Source organism: Dendropsophus ebraccatus, chromosome 2, assembly GCF_027789765.1.
Source record: "Dendropsophus ebraccatus isolate aDenEbr1 chromosome 2, aDenEbr1.pat, whole genome shotgun sequence".
NCBI lineage: Eukaryota > Metazoa > Chordata > Amphibia > Anura > Hylidae > Dendropsophus > Dendropsophus ebraccatus.
The window spans coordinates 50,016,630-50,039,431 of NC_091455.1; the positions used below are offsets into that span (position 1 = coordinate 50,016,630).

Below are 22,802 nucleotides of genomic sequence, written 5' to 3' on the forward strand. Positions count from 1 at the left end.
AAAATTTCTGGAAGAAAAATACTTTTGAGCCCATGTTACAGATGCAAGTCTGGTCCTGACCACTGATCCAGACAGATGTCCACCTTGCTCCCTTCTACTTCCATGCCATTCCTGCAGGTATAACATGGTCCCCCCCAAAGTCGAGCAGGAATGGCTACTAGATATCCAGGGAATCGCTGACTGTATAAGGGCCCTATTACACGGGATTAATCGTTCTGTGTAATTGCAGGCAGCGATCGAAAAATCGTTCGCATGTCGTTGATCGTTGATTTAGATCTGAACCTAAAATTATTGTTAATCGTTCGCTGTATTTCCACATTCGTTCGCTCAAGTTGCGCATTTTTTCACTAATCGTTCAGTGTAATTGCACATTGTTTTTCTGGGATCAGAAGGAATATCATAGTAACGATCGTAACCAACGATTATTGTTCCGTGTAATATGGTGTAATGATTTCAGGTTAACGATAAACAATCTCGTTTGCGATTGTTAATCGTTAGTCGTTAATCGTTAAAAATCGCTCAGTGTAATAGGACCCTTAAGCTGCATTCCCACGTTCCGTGATCCTGACGGATCACGGACATGGAATGCATGTACTGGAGCCCCCTATTCATAAGACTCTATTCATAAGCGCCGCGCTGTACTGAATCAGCCGCGTGGTGCTGTTACTACAGCGCGGCGCTTATGAATACAGTCTCCCCCGCTCCCAGCATCTAATTACAGATGCTGTCCGGGCGCAGGGGGGGGCTCCAGTACATGCATTCCACGTCCGTGATCCGTCAGGATCACGGAACGTGGGAATACAGCCTTAGAGGATTGCTGTGTGTTGCACAACCAGGGGGACAGTAGAGCGCCTATATCGTAGCTCTCTGCACAGGACTTTTAAGATGTGGATTTTGCTTTGATGCATTTTTGACCGTTTTTTTTCTTTTCACAATTTTTGGTGCGGATTTTCAAAGTCCATTTGACTTCAGTGCAAAAAATCTGACATGTCGATTCTTAAAATTTCCCATTGAAATCTATGCGATGTGGATTTCATGCAAATTTCTACACAAAATCATTGTCGAAATAGCAAGCGTGCTTGAGGCCGGACAGTATTAGATTACTGCAAGAGGCGGCCACACTCTTCATAGTGAGATCCTCGGTCACCTGAGCCATGGGCTTTCCAGTTTCCAGGAGGAGCCTCTGACATACTTTGTTACTACAGTAACCTTGTATAGTGAAACCATCCAGCCCCGACCAAACCCACAGAGCACTTCCTTCCCTGCTGTGTGTGTGCACTTTCCTTACACCGCTTCCTCCTGGCTGTGTCAGACCTCCTCAGGAGCTCACTGCCTTCTCCTCTTCTCCCTCCAATTACAATTTATTATCTGTGAGGTAAGAACACTTTTTACACAAAATGACAATGCATATAAGCTAGATGGTAAACAATAAGAAGACAATGGGCTCCAGTTATGTAATATTATAAGGTCAGTCACCTCAGGTTCACAGATGGTTCATTAATAGATCTGTCTGGTAATAGAAGACTCTGACACAAATTACATCACCTGCCTGCAGTAGTGGTGATAAAGTGGTACATAAAAAGATGTCATAAAAATCTATATTATCTATTTAAAGGGATTGTCCAGCGAAAATCTTTTTCTTTGAAATCAACTGATGTCGGAAAGTTATATAGATTTGTAATTTACTTCTATTAAAAATTCTCAAGTCTTCCCATACTTATTAGCTGCTGTATGTCCTGCAGAAAATGTTGTTTTATTTTTAGTTTGACACAGTGCTCTCTGCTGACACCTCTGGCTGAGACAGGAACTGTCCAGAGCAGGAGAGGTTTACTACGGGGATTCATAGAAAACCGAGACAGAGTTCCTGTCTCGGCCTGAGATGTCAGCAGAGAGCACTGTGTCAAACTGAAAATAAAACAACATTTCCTGCAGGACATACAGCAGCTAATAAGTATGGGAAGACTTGAGATTTTTTTAATAGAAGTAATTTACAAATCTATATAACTTTCTCACACCAGTTGATTTGAAAGAAAAAGATTTTCCTTGGACAACTCTTTTAAGATGAGAAAGTACAAGTGATAATTAAAGGGATTGTCCCAATATTAAACTTCAAGTTAGTCTACTATCAGTTTTAGTTACATTAAACTGCTGGTGTGGGTGAGTAGGGTATATCATTACTGAAAATTACATTACTGAAGAACATTACTGTTACGATCCAGTAAATAATTTTATAATTTTATAAAATTCTATATGCAAATATGTGAAGTCTTATACATGTGCATTAACATGCCAGGGCAACCAGATCAGTACACATGTGCAAGATGTCACAGCGGCACCTCCATCTTACAGTTCTGGTATGACTGCACTATTAACAACGACTGTCTGATATCTATCCATCAGCCAACCACTAATCCACCAAACTATCCAGGGATTGAAAGGGTTATCCAGCATTTAAAGATGTTATATCTATTTCTGTCCTGTTGATAAATATAAAAAACATGTCATGCTTACTTCTCCGCACTCCCCGATGCAGTGATGCTGGTGTCCCCCTCTGACTGCAGCCTAGCTACCTCCGAGATGAACTTGCCCGCTCAGCCAATCACTGGTTAAGACAGGGCAGCCCTGCAGCCAGTGATTGGCTGAGTGCACTGTCACTCCCGTGATAAGTTTGTCTCAGAAGTAGTGGAGCTGCATTCAGTGGGGGACACTGGCGACATTGGGGGAACGTGGAGAGGTAAGCATATGATGTTTATTATGTTTACCTACAGGCCAGCAGTATGTAAAAAAACATGCTGGATAACCCCTTTAAATTCAATTTTCCCTAATTTCTCTATCAGCTCTTTAAAGGGAACTGTATAAAAGGCTTTGCTGAAGTCCAGATAGGCGATATCTACGGCACCACCTTTAATCTATTAATCTAAGATGATCTCCCTCAGTAAAGCCATGCTGGTTTGGGTCTACTATCCTTCTTGTAGATGGGTATAACATCTCCTTATGCTTTAAATCAATGTACCACTTCACTAAAGAATTTTTTTATATGACCGGGTAGGTGGCGGTGTGTAGATCTCGGTGGCGCTTTATATTTTTCAAATTGCAGCTCAGTTCCCTCCATCTGCTCTTCCCTCACTTGCAAGTCTGGCCGCATCACCAACGGGAGGGGATATTGGTACACGTGGGGTCGCTGGGCCCACCTGCAGTGCACCAAGCGGCTCTATTTGCATATAAACAAACTGATGAAGGAAACTGGGCAGCGATTTGATAAATGGACAGCACCACCAGGATCTATGTGACGGCGCCGACCAGGTCATAAAAAAAATTATCTAGTGAAGTAGTACATTCCTTTAACTTTTAAAGGGGTTATCCAGCGCTACAAAAACATGGCCACTTTCTTCCAGAGACAGCACCACTCTTGTCTCCAGCTTGGGCGGGGTTTTGCTGCTCAGTTCCATTGAAGTGAATGGAGCTTAATTGCAAACCGCACCTGAACTGGAGACAAGAGTCGTGCTGTCTCTGAAAGAAAGTGGCCATGTTTTCGTAGCACTGGATAACCCCTTTAATATTGGGATAACCCCTTTAAAGGAAAACTAACAGCAGGTTTGAAGAATTTACCCTGCTGATATCTTCCTATACTGACCGGGGTGGTGAGGATGAAGGTAAGTTTCCTACCTTCACCCTCGGTGCCATTTCTGTCATATTATCAGTTTATTCTATATGCTAATTAGACATTTATTGCACTGTGAGCGGGACTACCACCCTCAGTGCACCAAAACACCTAATAAGTATATGGATTAAACTGCTAATATCATGGAAACAGCGCAGAGAATGAAGGTAAGAAAATAAAATTCAACCTCAGCATCCCATGCGCAAAAGTGAGATATCAGCAGGTAATGGTCTTTCCTTTATGAGCTATTCCCTGTTTATAGTCTGTTCCTGGTTTTGGATTAAAAAATCTGTCAGATAAATCTGTCTGTGTAAACGCACCATTAGAGTCTTCTTTCCTAACTAACAGCCACACCTAATAGTAAACTCATCAATGCACACATCAAAACACTAAAATTCACTCAATGCAAGTGAATGCTTTCTAGTTTACTAATACCTGAGATTCCGAGCTGCAAAAATTGAAGATCTATAGAGTGTGCACTGGGCAGAGGTTGTAACTAGGGTGTATGGTAAATGGAAAGAGAGGCACTCGTAGATTTGCAAGCGCTGCGGAATCTGTTGGCGCTATACAAATAAATATTATTATTATTTAGTACATTTTTATTATGTCATCTTGGTAGCATAAAACACTGGGTACAGGACAGATTATCTGTTTAAAGAGAATGAATAGTGATAATAGTGTGCTGCACAGGCAATATTAGGATTGAAAAACTTTGTAACCTGTCAATATACCAGATGCTGCCCTATGGAGAACAAAGGGTATGAAGCGTGTGCTATTAGGGAAAAGGAATCGGAGAGGGAAGTGTAAAGATGAAAAATGCTTGGTGTTTTTTGTTTTATTCCCCAAGCACCCGTAAGAGAATCTGCTATCCAGAGAAACTGGTTTATAGTGGAAAAGAATGCATGTGTGAGTAATGTAGACAGACACAAGTAGGTTTAGGTGTGACTACGTTGTATTTGTGACTGTATGCCCTTGTGTCTTTTTACATAAGCAAAAAATATGCACTATATTCAAATGTTTTAGTGAGTTTCATAGATCTATTCTCACATTTTCACCGGGAAAGCTAAATAGTCAATTAAAGGGGTTGTTTCAGGGAGTAAATATACTGTATCTGTGATTGGTGTAAAAATATAGAAGTAATGCTGCGTTTACACGTAACGATTATTGGCCCGATCATACAATTAGCGATGTCGGATTTACGATTTTTTTTTATAACGATCAGCGTTTAGATGGTACGATATATCGTACGAAAATTCGCACTGCGATCGTTTTGCGATCGTTTAAGCCTATCTCACACATTGGTTAAATCGGCAAACGACTGTTCACACGGAACGATTTGCGAATTTTTTGCGTACGATGAACAACGATTTGATGACCTGATGAAAGATCAAAATGTACGATTTATCGCGCGTCGTTTGATCGTTCGCTGCGTTTACACGTACGATTATCGTTCGAATTCGACCGTTATCGCGCAAATTCGCACGATAATCGTTACGTGTAAACGTAGCATAAGAAAACTCACTTAACCTGATCCCCTCTCACAAATTTTTGTGATGCATTCTCCCTGCAGGAGGTGCACCCTGAGCCACAGCAAGTCCTAACTTACACTGGCCGATTATCGTGCGAAAAATCGTTATATTGTTCGAATTTAAACGATAATTGTTCTGTGGAATTGCAGGCAACGATCGAAAAATTGTTCATATGTCATTGATCGTTGATTTACATCTGGACCTAAAATTATCGTTAATCGTTCGCTGTAATTCTACATTCGTTCGCTCAAGTTCCATGTTTTTTCACTAATCGTTCAGTGTAATTGCACATTGTTCATTGTTTTGCTGGGATCAGAAGGAATAAACGATCAAAGTAACGATCGCAATAACGATTGCAATTAACGACTATTGTTCTGTGTAATATGGTGAACGATTTCAGGTTAACGATAAACAATCTCGTTTGCAATTGTTTATTGTTAGTCATTAATCGTTAAAAATCGCTCAGTGTAATAGGACCCTAAAGGCCGTATTCCACGACCCGACTTTGAGGAGCAAACCAGAGCTATCAGCTCGTTCCCCGCCCGCAGGGGCCGCAGGAAGGTGCGGGAGGGGGCTGCCCGGGTGATCGCTGATTGTCTCGGCAGCCCATACGATATAACGGTGGTCTGCTGCTGCCGCTCCTATTCCACTGGGCGACGGCAGCAGATTGTTGGCAAGTCGTTTGTTGAAAGACAAGCGACATGAACGATCAGCCGACATGAACGATGTCAGCTGATCGTTGCCTCCTATTCCACGGGACAATTATCGTCCATAACGGCCGATAATCGTTCCGTGGAATAGGGCCTTAAGTCAGTGTTTGGCTGATTTAGTATTGCCAGCCATTTCATATGTCCAGGTACAGGCCAGGTACAAGGAACTGGAGGTCAGCAGGGCAATGTTGGAGCAGGTGTGGGGGATCTGGGGGGGTGAGCAATAATGATTTTTTTTTAATTGTATACAGTTTGTCAAACTCAGGAGCTGATATACCATACAGTGTAGCTGTACAGGGGCCTGGAAGGTCAGCGAGCCCACTGACATCTTAAAAGCAACTAAACGCTTCCTAATGTCTATTAAGTTAGATGTAAGGGACTGAGTTAGGGAGTATTTCGGCTTGCATTAAATACTAGATTAAGTCCAAATCAAGCAGATATGGAACTATTAACAACCAATGGCTAGAAAAAGCAAACTGCACATCCCAATAGTAGAAAAATGTTCACAGTCTTTATTTAATACACATCAAATGCAAAAAGGACAAACATTTAAAAACACAATAAGTGTATATATGTTACAATACTGTTCACTGGTTCCGATACAACACAGTGAAAACTGACCTATCATAAACATATATGAGGAGCAGCAGAAAAAAATAGAGCTAATGACCAAGGAAAGAGTGATAATAACCGCAATCAATAAATCCCAATACCCCAAACGCAAAGAGTATGAAGTATTAAGTGAAGATAATCAAACAAAAAATAAAGAATACAAAATACAAGAATAGTAGACCAAAATATAAAGTGAGCACTGCTGCCCCAGATAGAGTCAGACCAGAACACCCTTGAGAAAGTCCTGGTGACGGAACGCGTGGGGAGTTCTGGTCTGACTCTATCTGGGGCAGCAGTGCTCACTTTATATTTTGGTCTACTATTCTTGTATTTTGTATTCTTTATTTTTTGTTTGATTATCTTCACTTAATACTTCATATACTTCATATGTTGTTTAGGCTGTGAAATCTGGCACTCCCCATATTATTTTGTGTGGTGCCAGCCCGGTTTTCTGTACTATCAAATCAAGCAGATATGTCCCCATGTAATAGAGCTCGGTCATCGGCTGATTGCTCACCTTAACATGACAAAAGATAATTCACTGTCAGCCATGCATCCCTCGTTGTAGTAAGAGATGTGCAGCCAGCGGCAAATTTAAGGGAAGGGCTCCAGGAACAACGCTTACAACTGGCAGTGCTACTATAGAGCTGTGTATTAGGTTGTGCAAGTGATCACCCATCTTGCAGATCAGCGCTCGCTTACACCACGGGTCGAGACATGTAATATAGCCTGTAGGGAGACAGAAGGGAGGTGCTCTATGGTGAACTCCTGGAGAGCAAGGGCCCCATAAATGCTTCCTCTGCCATCTTTGTTCACCTCTGATCAAACTTACAACTAATCAGAGCTCAGCCTCTTTCCTCAGACCAGTTTAAAGAGACTCTGTCAGTAGGTTTATACTGTCCTATCTAAGGGTAGCATAAACTAGTAACAGAGAAGCTGAACAGAATGTATTACCCACATTGTTCTGTGCAGCTGATTCAGAGATATCCTCCTGAATACCATGGACAATAAGTAGTCCTTTCCATTATGTGCATGAGCCCAGTAGTCCTCATTATTCATGAGAAGCAGAAAACTCCACCCACCAGCTACTGATTGGCATTTATCTATTCATGCTGTGTATAGGCAGTCAGCTGTCAATCAGATATTGGAGGGCGGGGGAGGGGTGTGGCAAGAATCCTATTCTCCTGCATATTAGGAGAACGGCTGAACAGAACTATGTAAGCAATACATCGATCTGATCTGTTCAGCATTTCTGTCACTAGTTTATCCTACCCTCATTTGAGGCGGCATAAATCTAGTGACAGATTCCATTTAAGAAATCAAATGAGTGTGATAAATGGGGCCCATCCTTGTGTGAGAGGTTTATTCGGTTCTTACATCTTCCCTTTGTATTTCAGGTACATCATCCCGCCAGCGACTGCAATAATTCAGTCATTCAGAATGATTTGTTTCAGAACTTTTTATAATGCAATATTAAATTCAACAAAATGACTGTAAAGTATCAGAGCATCATGAACAGCCTCTAGTATGACTGCAGTTATGACATGAAGGAGACATTGTGGTAGTAAAATAATGTAACACTCAGTCCTGCCGGGGCTCAGAAGCATGAGCTTCACAAAATGGAATTTTATCATGACCGTCTTTGGGATCTTCTCTTTCCTATTCGACATTGGAGTAGATCTGTGGATTTCAATCAAATACTTCCAACAAGAACTTTACCTTTTTGGACTTTTAACCATATTTTTTGCTCTTGCGTCAACACTAATAGTACAAGCTTTTAGTTACTCGTGGTTTAAAGACGATTCTGCTGTGCACAGTCATGGAAGTATGAAATACGTCCTTTTATTTCACGTCTTTCTGGCAGGAACTTTGCTCAGGTAAGTCAAAGACGAATACTATATAACCATTGACAGGTTAAGTGAATTATGCCAAAAATATTGTGACAAGGGCATCTGTCAAGAGGTTAGATATACACAGTCAAGTCCCTTTTTTTTTTTTTTAACACCACTTTCTGCCTTTGACATTGGCTTGGTGGGTATATAAGGTGTGTGGTGGGCTGTCGGCACACATATCCCTAGTTGCTGCAGTGGCGTAGCTATAGGGGTCGCAGGGGTCGCCATGGCGACCGGGCCCCTACGCTAGGGGGGCCCGCACGGCCCCCCCCTTGCCCCTTCTGGACCTCTTGCCGCTGGACCTCTTGTAAATTCAGTGAGCTTCCGGGACGCCGGCCCCAGCCGGAAGCTCACTGATGCAGGACCGCGGCACCCGAACTTCTCCTCGCTCCTCCTCGGCAGCTGACATGTGACGTCATCACGTCACATGTCAGCTGCGTGCAGTAGAGAGGAGAAGTCCGGGCGCCGTGGTCCTGCATCAGTGAGCTTCCGGCTGGGGCCGGCGTCCCGGAAGCTCACTGAACTTAAAAGAGAAGCTGCACAGTAACGATCTAAGGTGCAGCTCACCTGTATCTGATTTGGCTGAGGTTAACTGGAATACACCATCCAATGTACACAGTAACTAAAAAATTCTTAAACATACCAGTCCTCAAAGCAAAATCTGATAATATGTGTCAATTTATTGTAATAAAATGTAATAAAAATGTATATAATAAAAAAAAAATCTTAAACCTGAAATGTCTTAATGTCTAGTCCAGGATAAAATACTCATAAACACATTAAAAGCATAAACCATACAAATACATAAGCCCCGGGGCCCTTATAGTACAATGCATCAACACAGAGGGTTAGGGAGTGCGGTACAAAAGCATATGAAAACAAATAAAAGAAAAATGGAAGAAAAAAGAAAACAAAACAAAACATAAAGGTGTAAAAGTGTATAAAACAACTAAATACTCATATAAATAGCCATATAGTCATTGTACTGCAATGCTTCAAATATATAATCCGCACAAAAAGTGGTAGAACTGGTCTTTTGGTTCAGACCAAGAGGGGGATTCCCATCATCCTCTCACTGACTTGTAGTAGAATCACACAGTGAAAGCAGGCAGATGGGGGTAGTAGTCCTGGCTCACTGGACTGATCCCACTTTGATGTTAAAATTCAAAAGTCAGTTCGTTTGTAGATTACGATCCAAAGTAAATGAAATCCTTGTGTGGAGTGTATAGTTATTAGACCAGTATAATAGATATCACTGATCCCTGGTGTTCTGTCTGAGATGTACTGCAAGCACTGGATCTGAGATGTACTGCAAGCACTGGATCTCTCTGGCTCTATCACTGTTTGTTGTCATAGGGGAGGATTTATACACATTCACATAGTTTGGTGCATGTGCACCGCTCACCCATACAGGATCTGCGTCTTCTCCGGGGTCACCGGCGTCCCGGTCTGCCCACGGTGAATACGGTGACGTCACCAGTCTTGTTCCTGGTCTGTGTCAAAGCGTGGCTCTGCTGCCAGTAGTGCAGTAGACAAAGTCACTGTTGAGCCAGCTCCTCCCAAACTTAGAGAGATGGGGAATAGATCCAGGGGTATGTTCAGGAGGCTGTTGAGGGGTGTAGGCCAATGTTAGGTGGCTTCCAGACGCGTTTCGAAGCTGCTAGCTTCTTCCTCAGTGGCTGTGCTCACACCATTTCACAGCCACTGAGGAAGAAGCTAGCAGCTTCGAAACGCGTCTGGAAGCCACCTAACATTGGCCTACACCCCTCAACAGCCTCCTGAACATACCCCTGGATCTATTCCCCATCTCTCTAAGTTTGGGAGGAGCTGGCTCAACAGTGACTTTGTCTACTGCACTACTGGCAGCAGAGCCACGCTTTGACACAGACCAGGAACAAGACTGGTGACGTCACCGTATTCACCGTGGGCAGACCGGGACGCTGGTGACCCCGGAGAAGACGCAGATCCTGTATGGGTGAGCGGTGCACATGCACCAAACTTGTGAATGTGTATGAATCCTCCCCTATGACAACAAACAGTGATAGAGCCAGAGAGATCCAGTGCTTGCAGTACATCTCAGATCCAGTGCTTGCAGTACATCTCAGATCCAGTGCTTGCAGTACATCTCAGATCCAGTGCTTGCAGTACATCTCAGACAGAACACCAGGGATCAGTGATATCTATTATACTGGTCTAATAACTATACACTCCACACAAGGAGTTCATTTACTTTGGATCGTAATCTACAAACGAACTGACTTTTGAATTTTAACATCAAAGTGGGATCAGTCCAGTGAGCCAGGACTACTACCCCCATCTGCCTGCTTTCACTGTGTGATTCTACTACAAGTCAGTGAGAGGATGATGGGAATCCCCCTCTTGGTCTGAACCAAAAGACCAGTTCTACCACTTTTTGTGCTGATTATATATTTGAAGCATTGCAGTACAATGACTATATGGCTATTTATATGAGTATTTAGTTGTTTTATACACTTTTACACCTTTATGTTTTGTTTTGTTTTCTTTTTTCTTCCATTTTTCTTTTATTTGTTTTCATATGCTTTTGTACCGCACTCCCTACCCCTCTGTGTTGATGCATTGTACTATAAGGGCCCCGGGGCTTATGTATTTGTATGGTTTATGCTTTTAATGTGTTTATAAGTATTTTATCCTGGACTAGACAGAAAGACATTTTGAGGTTTAAGATTTATTTATTTTTTTATTATATATTTATATACATTTTTATTACATTTTATTACAATAAATTGACACATATTATCAGATTTTGCTTTGAGGACTGGTATGTTTAAGAATTTAAAAGAGAAGCTGCCAGGCCTGAGGGGTCTGTTGTAATGTGGGGGGCTGCACAAGGGGTCTATACAGGGGGGGGGGGGCTGCACAAGGGGTTTTTACTATGAGGGGTGGCTGCACAGGGGGTCTATACAATGGGGGGGGGGCTGCACAGGGGGTCTATACAATGGTGGGGGGCTGCACAGGGGGTCTTTAAAATGGGGGGGCTGCACAGGGGGTCTATACAATGGGGGGGGGCTGCACAGGGGGTCTATACAATGGGGGGGCTGCACAGGGGGTCTATACAATGGGGGGGCGGCTGCAAAGGGGGTCTATACTATGAGGGGGGGCTGTACAGGGTGTCTATACTATGAGCGGGGGCTGCACAGGGGGTCTATACAATGCGGGGGCGGCTGCACAGGGGGTCTATACTATGAGGGGGGCTGCACAGGGGGTCTATACTATGAGGGGGGCTGCACAGGGGGTCTATACTATGAGGGGAACTGCACAGGGGGTCTATACTATGAGGGGGGATGCAAAAGGGGTCTTTACTATGGGAGGGGGGCTACAAAGGGGGTCTATACTATGAGGGGGGTTACACAGGGGGTCTGTACTGTGGGGGATCTACACAGGGGGTCTATACTGTGGGGGGCTACACAGGGGGTCTATACTGTGGGGGGCTACACAGGGGGTCAATACTGTGGGGGGCTACACAGGGGGTCTATACTGTGGGGGGCTACACAGGGGGTCTATACTGTGGGAGGGGGCTACATAGGGGTCTATATCTACATTATCTGTACTCAGAGATATCACTGTGTTATCTGTTGTGTTACATAGGACTGCAGGTGACATCTACATTATTTGTACTCAGAGAAATCACTGTTATCTGTGGTGTTACATAGGACTGCAGGTGACATCTACTACATTATCTGTACTCAGAGATATCACTGTGTTATCTGTGGTGTTACATAGGACTGCAGGTGACTACTACATTATCTGTACTCAGAGGGATATCACTGTGTTATCTGTGCTGTTACATAGGACTGCAGGTGACATCTACTGCATTATCTGTACTCAGAGATATCACTGTTATCTGTGGTGTTACATAGGACTGCAGGTGACATCTACTACATTATCTGTACTCAGAGATACCACTGTCTTATCTGTGGTGTTACATAGGACTGCAGGTGACATCTACATTATCTGTACTCAGAGATATCACTGTGTTATCTGTGGTGTTACATAGGACTGCAGGTGACATCTACTGCATTATCTGTACTCAGAGATATCACTGTGTTATCTGTGGTGTTACATAGGACTGCAGGTGACTACTACATTATCTGTACTCAGAGATATCACTGTGTTATCTGTGGTGTTACATAAGACTGCAGGTGACTACTACATTATCTGTACTCAGAGATATCACTGTGTTATCTGTGGTGTTACATAGGACTGCAGGTGACTACTACATGATCTGTACTCAGAGGGATATCACTGTGCTATCTGTGGTGTTACATAGGACTGCAGGTGACATCTACTAGATTATCTATACTCAGAGATATCACTGTGTTATCTGTGCTGTTACATAGGACTGCAGGTGACTACTACATTATCTGTACTCAGAGGGATATCACTGTGTTATCTGTGCTGTTACATAGGACTGCAGGTCACATCTACTACATTATCTGTACTCAGAGATATCACTGTGTTATCTGTGCTGTTACATAGGACTGCAGGTGACATCTACATTATCTGTACTCAGAGATATCACTGTGTTATCTGTGGTGTTACATAGGACTGCAGGTGACTACTACATTATCTGTACTCAGAGGGATATCACTGTGCTATCTGTGGTGTTACATAGGACTGCAGGTGACATCTACTAGATTATCTATACTCAGAGATATCACTGTGTTATCTGTGCTGTTACATAGGACTGCAGGTGACTACTACATTATCTGTACTCAGAGGGATATCACTGTGTTATCTGTGCTGTTACATAGGACTGCAGGTCACATCTACTACATTATCTGTACTCAGAGATATCACTGTGTTATCTGTGCTGTTACATAGGACTGCAGGACACATCTACTACATTATCTGTACTCAGAGGGATATCACTGTGTTATCTGTGCTGTTACATAGGACTGCAGGTGACTACTACATTATCTGTACTCAGAGGGATATCACTGTGTTATCTGTGCTGTTACATAGGACTGCAGGTGACATCTACTGCATTATTTGCACTCAGAGATATCACTGTTATCTGTGGTGTTACATAGGACTGCAGGTGACTACTACATTATCTGTACTCAGATATTACTGTGTTATCTGTGGTGTTACATAGGACTGCAGGTGATATCAGGTGACTTCTCCAGGTTGCAGAAGTTCAAACTTCATCGTGCCCTGCTGATAGTTTGTTATGGGAGTTTTGCAGCATTTGGCTCTTCAGGTTGCAGCACAACAACCCCCATCATATCCAACTGGCAGTTCATGATGAGAGTTGTAGTTTTTCAGCTGGAGAGTCAAAGATTGGAATACAATGATTAGACAATGACACAGTACAGTCCATTAATTATAGGGGGCAGTAGTGCAGTACATGAGGTGGAGGCAGTGACAGGGCATTAGAACATGGTGGCACATTAGAGTAATTGGATATAACGTTAGATAGGACTTTGCCTGATCGGGTGAGATGGGGGGCCCCAAGCTAAAATTTTGCACCAGGGCCCATCAGCCTTTAGCTACGCCCCTGGGTTGCTGTCATCAGTAAATGGAATTTATCAGAGTTAAAGATACAGATAATTGTTGGCTTTCAGCTAAGGGTGGCAGTATTTGTAAAACAGCGCATTTTGTGAACTGTTCATTTGCTGGTGTGGTGCAAATGTATTGTGTGTGTAAGGTGTGCCTGCCAAAATGTTTTCTTACCATACTTGGTGTGTCGTCTTCCTAAAGGTTATATAGGAGAAAATGTTTTATTCCAGTGCATAATGCAAGGATACTGCTAAACCAAGCCCTTACATATAAAAGTCAGAAAAGTCAATTATTCTTATCATAATTATTAACAGGAAAAATTCTACATAGGTCTTAAATTGTGATGACCACATGCATCCTATGTATGATGATCTGGCTATTATATAGTTTTGCAGTCATTACCTAACGTCCTAACCATATCCCATCTAGCTTCTACAGCTACTAGATAGAAAATTATACACTTAAATTCCACTGGACATGCACCGCCCTTTCTCAGCATAACACTAGCCTAATGTCCATTTAACCAAACTTTTAGTCCATAATAATACATTATATACAAAAAAGGGACCAAGTATAATGACAAGAAATCTTTATTAATCAATAACACTGCTCATGATAAAAAATATAAAAAAAACTACATTACATGGTGTATTATGGCAATCCAGATAAACTGACACAGTGAGATGGGTAGCATAGGCTCAAACAGGCAACTGCTCCGAAAGTGCTCAGTGCAGTATAAGCATAGGTTATACACAGGGGGATGGGATAAGACCAAGCACAAGCTTTCCACAATGGGGACTACCTCCTAACTTCCACCCAAGAGAACCATAAACCCTGTGAGCCCGTAATCAAATCACCACTCACCCATGTCAGCGTCTCCCCAACGTACGTTTCACGTTTGGCGCTTCCTCAGGGGGCGTGTCTACAAGCTGTCATGTGCCACTTAAATATGCTGTGAGATAGAGCGTCATTTCCGGGGGTAGCGGCGCTTGTCCGAGAGAGAGGCAGGATATTACATCATCTTCCGCTTCCGGCAGACAGCGTGGAACGCATATCCGCCGCGTGGACCGCAGGCGGACATGCGCACAACGCTTCTTGTCACCAGACTGGAAGATTCCCTTGCCAGCACATCGCAGACATGCGCACAACCGGAGCTGGGCTATATTAGATCTTGACCCCTCTTCTACACCAATGGACTTGGTCTTAACCCTTCCCAGGTAATCAACTAAATAACACAATAAATAATTATAATAAAGTGCAATATATAGGACATAACTACCCACATGTAAATTGATCGGTAATGATCATTAGACCGTATTACTAGTTTAAGTGCCTTGTGCATACTGCATTCACAATTGAATACCATATAAACAAATATTAATGTGCAATACATATATAAAGTGACCGTGCCAATGATTATAAAGTGCAAGTGCATTTATACTACTCATATACATTTCTAACATCGTAAATGAAAAAATATAAAATCAATATGATTATTATAAGTGTTAGATGCCATCAAGGCAAGAAAAATGTGCTAAATAAAACAAAAAATAAAACTAAAAGATATAAGAACACACAAAGTGAAAAAAACATATAATAAAAAGTGATTTAATATCGGCCATTACAGTCCAAAGACATTTTGTATAGTATATTTCATCAAATCCCAGCTCCAATCCTGATCTTGCTCATGATAGATGTCAGTCCCCCTTTCCTTCTCATAATAGATGTTATTCCTCTTTTATATATCACCATCACGAACTTCACTCTCCAGCATTAGTATGTAAATTTTAAAAACTAAAAACAGACAAGAAAAGACACATTAAAAACTGATTATAAAAACTGATAACCCTCGATCACAAAAACGCAGAGAAACCACGTTGCTCATTTAGTCCATTCTGTGGAGTACATGTTTAATATCAAGTTGTACTTCAAAGTTAGCAAAAAAAGAAAAAGAAAGAAAGAAAGAAATGTTATTACCACAGTATAGGTAGAGAGCAGTACAATACTTGTAGCACAATAAGAATAGTACATGTAGTATAGGTATGAGGCAGTACAGTGCCTATAGTACTGGTAGAGAACAGTAAATGAAGTATAGGTATGAGGCAGTATAGTACATGTACTATGGGTAGAGAACAGTCCAATGTTCTAATGGATATAGTACAGTAAGAGAAGAGTACAAATAGTGTAGATATGAGACAATGCAATACATGTTATACAGGTAAAGGACAGTACATGTAGTAAAGATATGGGACAGTACAAAACATGGAGGGCAGGTAGAGAACAGGACAAATTGTATAGATATGGGGCAGTGCTTTACATGTTGTACAGGTAAAGGACAGTGCGGTAAGGGCACATGTACATTACATGTAGAACAGGTATGGAGCAATACAAAACATGCAGTACAGGCACAGTAAATAGCGAATAGGTATTAGGCAATGTGTGGCAACAAGACAATACTAGAAGGACAATGCATTCACTAGTAGTCTGGTTTAATACATTGTGGCTGCTGTGATATGTAATATTTTTCATCCAATTTCACATGCTGTAAATCATCTCTTTAGTGTAGCATTGTTTCTTAAATACAGTTTAACTTTATTATTTATAGTTAACCTGTTATCTCCTAAGCGACATGCGCTGTACAAGTATGGCAGATATGCATTCAGACCATTTTCTTATCCTGCACAATAAATGGTGAAAGCGTAAAAAAATAAACAACAAATGTCTTAAAGTTTTGGTCACTGCACAATCCCCATAAAAACATGGAATAAAATGTCCCCTCTATGCCAAAATGGTACCAATAAAAGCTAAGCCTCCACACTCTATAGAAGAAAAAATGCTTAAGTAATACGACGATGCAAAATATTTTGTATTTGTATTACATATACAATGGTAACTTGGTTTAAGAGTGTTTTGGTTTAAGAGCTCACAGTTTTTCAAAATTGTGTCTTGGTTTAAGAGCATTGCTTTGGTTTAAGAGCTCCCTGTACTGGGTGGGAGGGAGAGTGGAGGAGGGGCATGGTCTGCATAGCGGGGTCTACATCAGTGTACTCTGACCCAGGTAGTCTCCCTCACCTTCCAAATCATAGCAGATCCACTTCAGGCTGGGGCTTGCATCAGGGGACAGGACGGTGGAGGTAATCTCTCCATAGCTGTAACCCCTCTCTCCCGGGAAAGAAAGTGCCCACATATTCCCTGCTCATTCCTCCCTGTAGTCTCTGTCAGCCCTTGTGTTTCCTATCTTCTCCATTATGGGGATCTGCAGTTCCATCCTGTATTTACAAAATACTCATGTGTTATCAGGTTTATGCCCTTACTATACATTATACTCCACATGCTGTAACTTATATCACACATTCAGCTGTTTCTCATTGTTTGTTTCATCTGTTCTACATCTTATTCAGAATAAAAAGAAATCATTATTTTTGGGGTGTGGAACCAATTGTCTGCATATCAGTGATTTCTTATGGGAAGTTTGGCTTTGGTTTAAGAGTGGATGTGGATTACAAGCACAGTCCCAGAACAAATTATGCTCGTAATCCAAGCCACCACTGTATTTATTACAATAAAATAAGTAAGTAGATTGAGCATTACTGTACTATGACGGGCCACAGAATGAACTTAGCCCTGATTTATTATCGATGAAACCCAAACTCTCAGATTTGCTCATAGTATCCAATCACAGCTCAGCTTTAATCTTACAAATTGCTCTGGTGAAATGAAGCTTGATTTTTGATCAATACATTTTAGCTAAAATTGGCTGTGTAAGGATTGATAATGAAGAAGCACTGGACAACCTTTTTAATACATAACCCATTTTGTGTTTCAAGTCATGGCTGTAAAGCTCATAGACGATTCCTCTTCCTCTATATGAGAATCCATAAAGTAGGATTTGTAAATAAATGTTTTATTATTTGTTACTTACTGATGTTGCATCCACTATTTTACCCTCTTCCCATCTAGATACTGGTATGCAGTGAAACATGGATATCAGGCAACATATAAACATGGAAGACAGAAGTGTGAGGAGGAGACCAAGAAGCAAGCAGTGTACGATATGACAGACCTGAGCATGCTGAGGTTCTTTAAGACTTACCTGGAAAGCACTCCCCAGTTATTACTTCAGCTTTACATACTCATGGAGCTTGGTCAGATTACTATACTGCAGTGTAAGTAGAACTATAGTACGTAATACATTCTCTTATGTCTATGTTCAGCTTTGAACTCTTTTAACAATATGCAATATATATACCCATCATGTTCTCCCTGTATGCACTAGTTACACATTGGTAATCTGTCAGACAAGATTGCTTACCTACACCATGGCATAGAGACAGCATATTCCTGCTGTCATTCCTGTGTGACCTCTGCTGACAGATCTGCAGTGCTGGGAATCTGAAATACACTTCATTATTGCATGATGGCATTGGAAATGCTTACCTAGTTACTATTATATAAGGAAATCACCAATGGATTCTTCAGAGAAACATTGTCGGTTTTCTCGCTGACAAAATGTATATGTTTTGTCACTAGAAATTGACATATATTTTGGTGAGTCCTACATCAGTGAAACCAACACAGTGAAATATAATGGAAATATCTGCATCTTTTTCCTGTGTTTTGGACCCATTCCCAATGTTTTTTTTAACCACATTGCTCAATTTGAAGCCAAGCTAACTACTCTTAAGTGGTATACTATTCGTATGTTGTGCTTCTCATGCCTGATCTGTAACAGCAGGACAGTGGAGAATATGAATAATTGTGCTGTAGTGTTGGAAGCAGCAATACACTATTAACACCTTTTTACCTTCAGCGGTGCTTTACAGAGAATAGAAAATATACAGTGACATCTAGCATATATGCATTACTATCTTTAGCATCCACAGAATACCCAATACCATATATACCTTTAGTGCTGACCTACACATACACAGAACCAGCAGTGGCACATAGATTCTGGGACACTGCATATGTTATAGTATCATATGGCCATCTGCAGCATCCCTTGTAGTAACGCTAATCACTGGGGGGGGTAGCTGAAGCTATGCCATCTGGGGCAGCTTAAGTTTAAGGGTCCTATTACACGGGCCGATGGGGGCCCGATAACTGTAAACGAGCGCCAATCTGCTAGATCGGCGCTCGTTTACTGGGCCTATTACACAGCTTGATAATCATTTAACAAGGGCTGCATAGACATCGTTACCGATGTCCTTGTAGCCCTTGCTTAAACTGCATACATTACCTGTCCATGGTCCAGGGTTCCCCTTGCGGGCCGCTTCTCCCCAGTCCCACGCGCTGCATCTTCAGAGCGGCCTGTCTCAGCTGACAGGCTGCTCAGCCAATGACTGGCCGCGCCGGTCTCGGCCAGTGATTGGCTGAGCGGCCTGTTAGCTCTGACAGACAGCTCTGAAGCTGCAGCGCGCAGGATACGGGGAGAAGTGGAGCCCTGGACCATGGATAGGTAATGTATACACTTTGCAAATTGTCAGCCGACGGCCAGGCATTGCTATTACACAGAGATGCACGGTCGGCGCCCGACAATTAACCTAAATCAACGATTGTTGTCATTGGTGGATCGTTGTGTTTATTACACGGAACGATAATCGGCCGATTATCGTTCCGTGTAATAGGGCCCTAAGAATAAGATGTTTTGCAAAAACACCATTTAGTATGATCAATATAAATGAAAGCGAAATTATACAATGGGGGAATTTACCAAGGCTGTGCTCCACAGGTACTGATAAGCTTAAACCACAGCCGTTGTTGTAAAACAATTGAAGGAATTAGTGTTCATGATCATTAGTGTTCATGATTTACAAAAACGGCCATGGTTTAGGGCCTGGTCACACTGAGCAAAGCAGGCGGAAATTTTGAGTGGAACACGCGCTGTGGACTCCGCTCGGCATCCCGCCTTCCTCAACGTCTCAATGTGATGTCTCGCTCTCTGCTCAACAAATTAACATGTCAATTCTTTGAGCGGAGGCGCATGAGAAATCACAGTGAGGCAGGTAGGATTCCGAGTGGAGTCCGCGGTGCGAGTTCCGCTCAGAATTTCTGCCTGTTTTGCTCAGTGTGAACAGTCCCTTAGCACTAAACAATGACCGTTCACAAAAAAACGGTCATTGTTATTACGTAGTGGGAACATAGCCTAATGCACATATCTTCAAATGCACCGGATTTATCAGTGACTCCAGCTTTTGATCAGTCCGATGCATCTGAAAACTGACTAGTCTAAGGGTCCTTTTACTTAGCCCAATATGGGGCCATGCATGGACGCAAGCAAGCGCCTATTAGTGAGATCGATGTTCATTTGCAGTGCCTTCAGAAAGCACCACTAATCGCACACCCAGGCCAAATGAACGATCCCTGTATTCTTCGTGCAGCCATGCATTGCTATCGGCCGCACATTCCCTGTATACACAGGAAGATGGGCATCCAATATCGATAAACTTTGAAACCGCACAAAAGACGCGATCAGCCAACTAGTGGGCGTTTTCCCACTTCTCAGCTGATCGACGCTTTTATGTCTTTTGAAGTACTAAATCTGTCCCAGTATATTAAAGTCTCAAGTGTCTTTTCTTTTCTTTTAGATATCTCGATCTTGGTGTCTGTTTTCAGCATTTCATGGTCTACTGTCGATTACCAAATGTCATTACGAAAATCCCTCCCAGGAACAAAGGGAATAAGTATGGGACTTCCTCTGCTCTTCTACACTATCTATAAGTTTTTCACCTTGATGTCCTGGATTGTCAGCGTGGTCTTTCTTCTCACCTGCAATACTTACGTCTTTGCTGGCCTCCTGGCTGTGTTAGGTGGCGCTGGCCTTTGCTGGGCTTGGATGCTAGATACAGATTTCTGCAACACCAAAAGAATGGAAATACTATACAGGGCTGTAGTAGGAATCATCCTTATTTTTACTTTTTTTAATGTGAAAGGGTCTAAAACAAGAGTCCCCATATCTGTGTATTATTTTGTGCGGGTCTTAAGCACATCGGGGATCCTCACCTTGTGTTTCTACCTCAGACCTGCCTTTGCACGCACTTTTATATTTGCAGTGCTCAGCGTTGCTACAGTTGTGACTTTGGGACTTGGTATTTTATCAATGATCCTGTATTATGCTTGTTTCCATCCCTCCCTCCACTACACAGGTCAGACTAAGGGGGATACAGTGGATGGCATCATCTGTACAGAGCAGAGTAGAATAAAAAATTTCATGATGCCGTAAGAGAGTGATTGTCATTTTACCGTTCTGTAGTCTAGAATATCAAAAATGACTAAATTTACATTTTCTAATAAAAATCCTGTAGCCTTTGGCTCCACTATAATTAGTTATGCCTGCACAACCAAAATTCACTGTGAAGTTCAATACATTTTATACAAGAGTCGGTCAAACCCTCCACTGGTGGTGGGCTGAGCCATCACTATAAGATGTATGGGGGCCTACCGAGTCTCCAATAATGTTTGGCCATTTTTGTGCATGATGAGAAGAAGAGTTATTGAAGGTGTGCACATGCCCTCCTCACACACAGGAATGTTGGGCACCACCAAGTGTTTGTGCTCTCTATGGGGAGGGGCAAGCTGCAGCCAGAGCTCTCTGACTGCGGCTTCTCTCTCCCTGAACACAGGGGTCAAGCAGTCAGTTTCCATCACGCCCAACCCCTATCTCCACCGACATCGTCTGTCAGTGGTCATTTGTGAGTGCCCCATACATCCTAGAATAACAGCTTGACCTGCCACGATCAGCGGCTACAGCCGACTAGAGTCTAATGCCCCTATTCCACGAGTTGTTTGGAGGAGCAAACGAGCGCTATTAGCGCTCGTTTGCTCCTCGTTCCCCGCTCGCTGCCGCCGCTATTCAACGCGGCGTCAGCGAGCGGGTGAGTGCGGGAGGGGCGGCGGGGAGCTGCTGGGGGGGCTGCCCGGGGGATCGCTGATCGTCCGGGCAGCCCATAGGATATAGCAGCATCTGCTGCCGACAGTCCTATTCAACAGAGCGACGGCAGCAGATCGCTGCTATATCAGTCGCTTGTTGAAAAACAAGCGACTGCAACGATCAGCCGACATGAACGATGTCGGCTGATCGTTGCACTCTATTCCACGGGACGAATATCGTTCGTAGCGGCCGTTATCGGCCGAATACGAACGATATTGCTCCTCTAAACGACCCGTGGAATAGGGCCTTAAGGTGTATAGTGACCTTCAAATATATGTACACCGTGTCAGAAGGATACTGGGATAAGTGTCCCTCCTGCATGCTGCATCATTATTGCTATCAAACATTATGGAAAGAGCTACTGCAAGTGTGAACAGAGCCTTAGACAAGGCATTATTAGTTCTGATGCTGCCGCTCGTATTCCACGGAGTGACGGCAGCAGATCGGTGCTGTATGAGTCGTTTGTCTTTCAACATGTTAAAACACAAACGACTGCAACAATCAGCCAACATCATTCATGTAGGCTGATGGTTGCCTTCTATTACACGAAATACAGCCGATAATCTGGCTGATAATTTGGCCAACAGCTATCAGTTCCAATCCCTTCATACACATAAACATTCAGCTTGGCTAAGCATTCATGTATATGGAATGGAGTGGGCTGGGGTTCGCCCCTGACAGCTGTGGTGGTGGCTTATTTGTCTGAGAACAAAAAGATTAGGCAGGTGCGGTTAAAGTGATAGTGTCACCCCCTTTTCCATATAAGGAGTTCTCAGCACCATTCCTAAGCTTATATTGTGGACATTTCATATCTTACCATATAAAGGATTTCTTTGGGTTCTCTCCCCTCAAAAATGCATGTATTTGTTGGTGAACAGTGCCCTAGGGGCGGAGCTTAACAGCAGTGGAACCCCACATTGGCGCAGT

General features: G+C 42.6%; 1 protein-coding gene across 1 annotated transcript; it reads left to right on the forward strand.

Annotated features, from left to right (window-relative positions):
* Positions 1 to 1,270: 1,270 nt before the first annotated feature.
* On the forward strand, positions 1,271 to 21,710 carry XKR9 (XK related 9). Its single transcript, XM_069959979.1, has 4 exons — positions 1,271 to 1,375; positions 7,910 to 8,389; positions 17,906 to 18,111; positions 20,533 to 21,710. The coding sequence occupies exons 2-4, from the start codon at positions 8,118 to 8,120 to the stop codon at positions 21,165 to 21,167; spliced, it is 1,113 nt and encodes a 370-aa protein (XP_069816080.1). The 5' UTR covers positions 1,271 to 1,375; positions 7,910 to 8,117; the 3' UTR covers positions 21,168 to 21,710.
* The last annotated feature ends 1,092 nt before the right edge of the window (positions 21,711 to 22,802 follow it).

Coding starts and splice junctions, on each gene's coding strand:
- XKR9 (XM_069959979.1), top strand. CDS start 8,118: ATGAGCTTCACAAAATGGAATTTTATCATGACCGTCTTTGGGATCTTC. Junction 8,390..17,905: donor CTGGCAGGAACTTTGCTCAG/GTAAGTCAAAGA, acceptor CTTCCCATCTAG/ATACTGGTATGCAGTGAAAC. Junction 18,112..20,532: donor TCAGATTACTATACTGCAGT/GTAAGTAGAACT, acceptor CTTTTCTTTTAG/ATATCTCGATCTTGGTGTCT.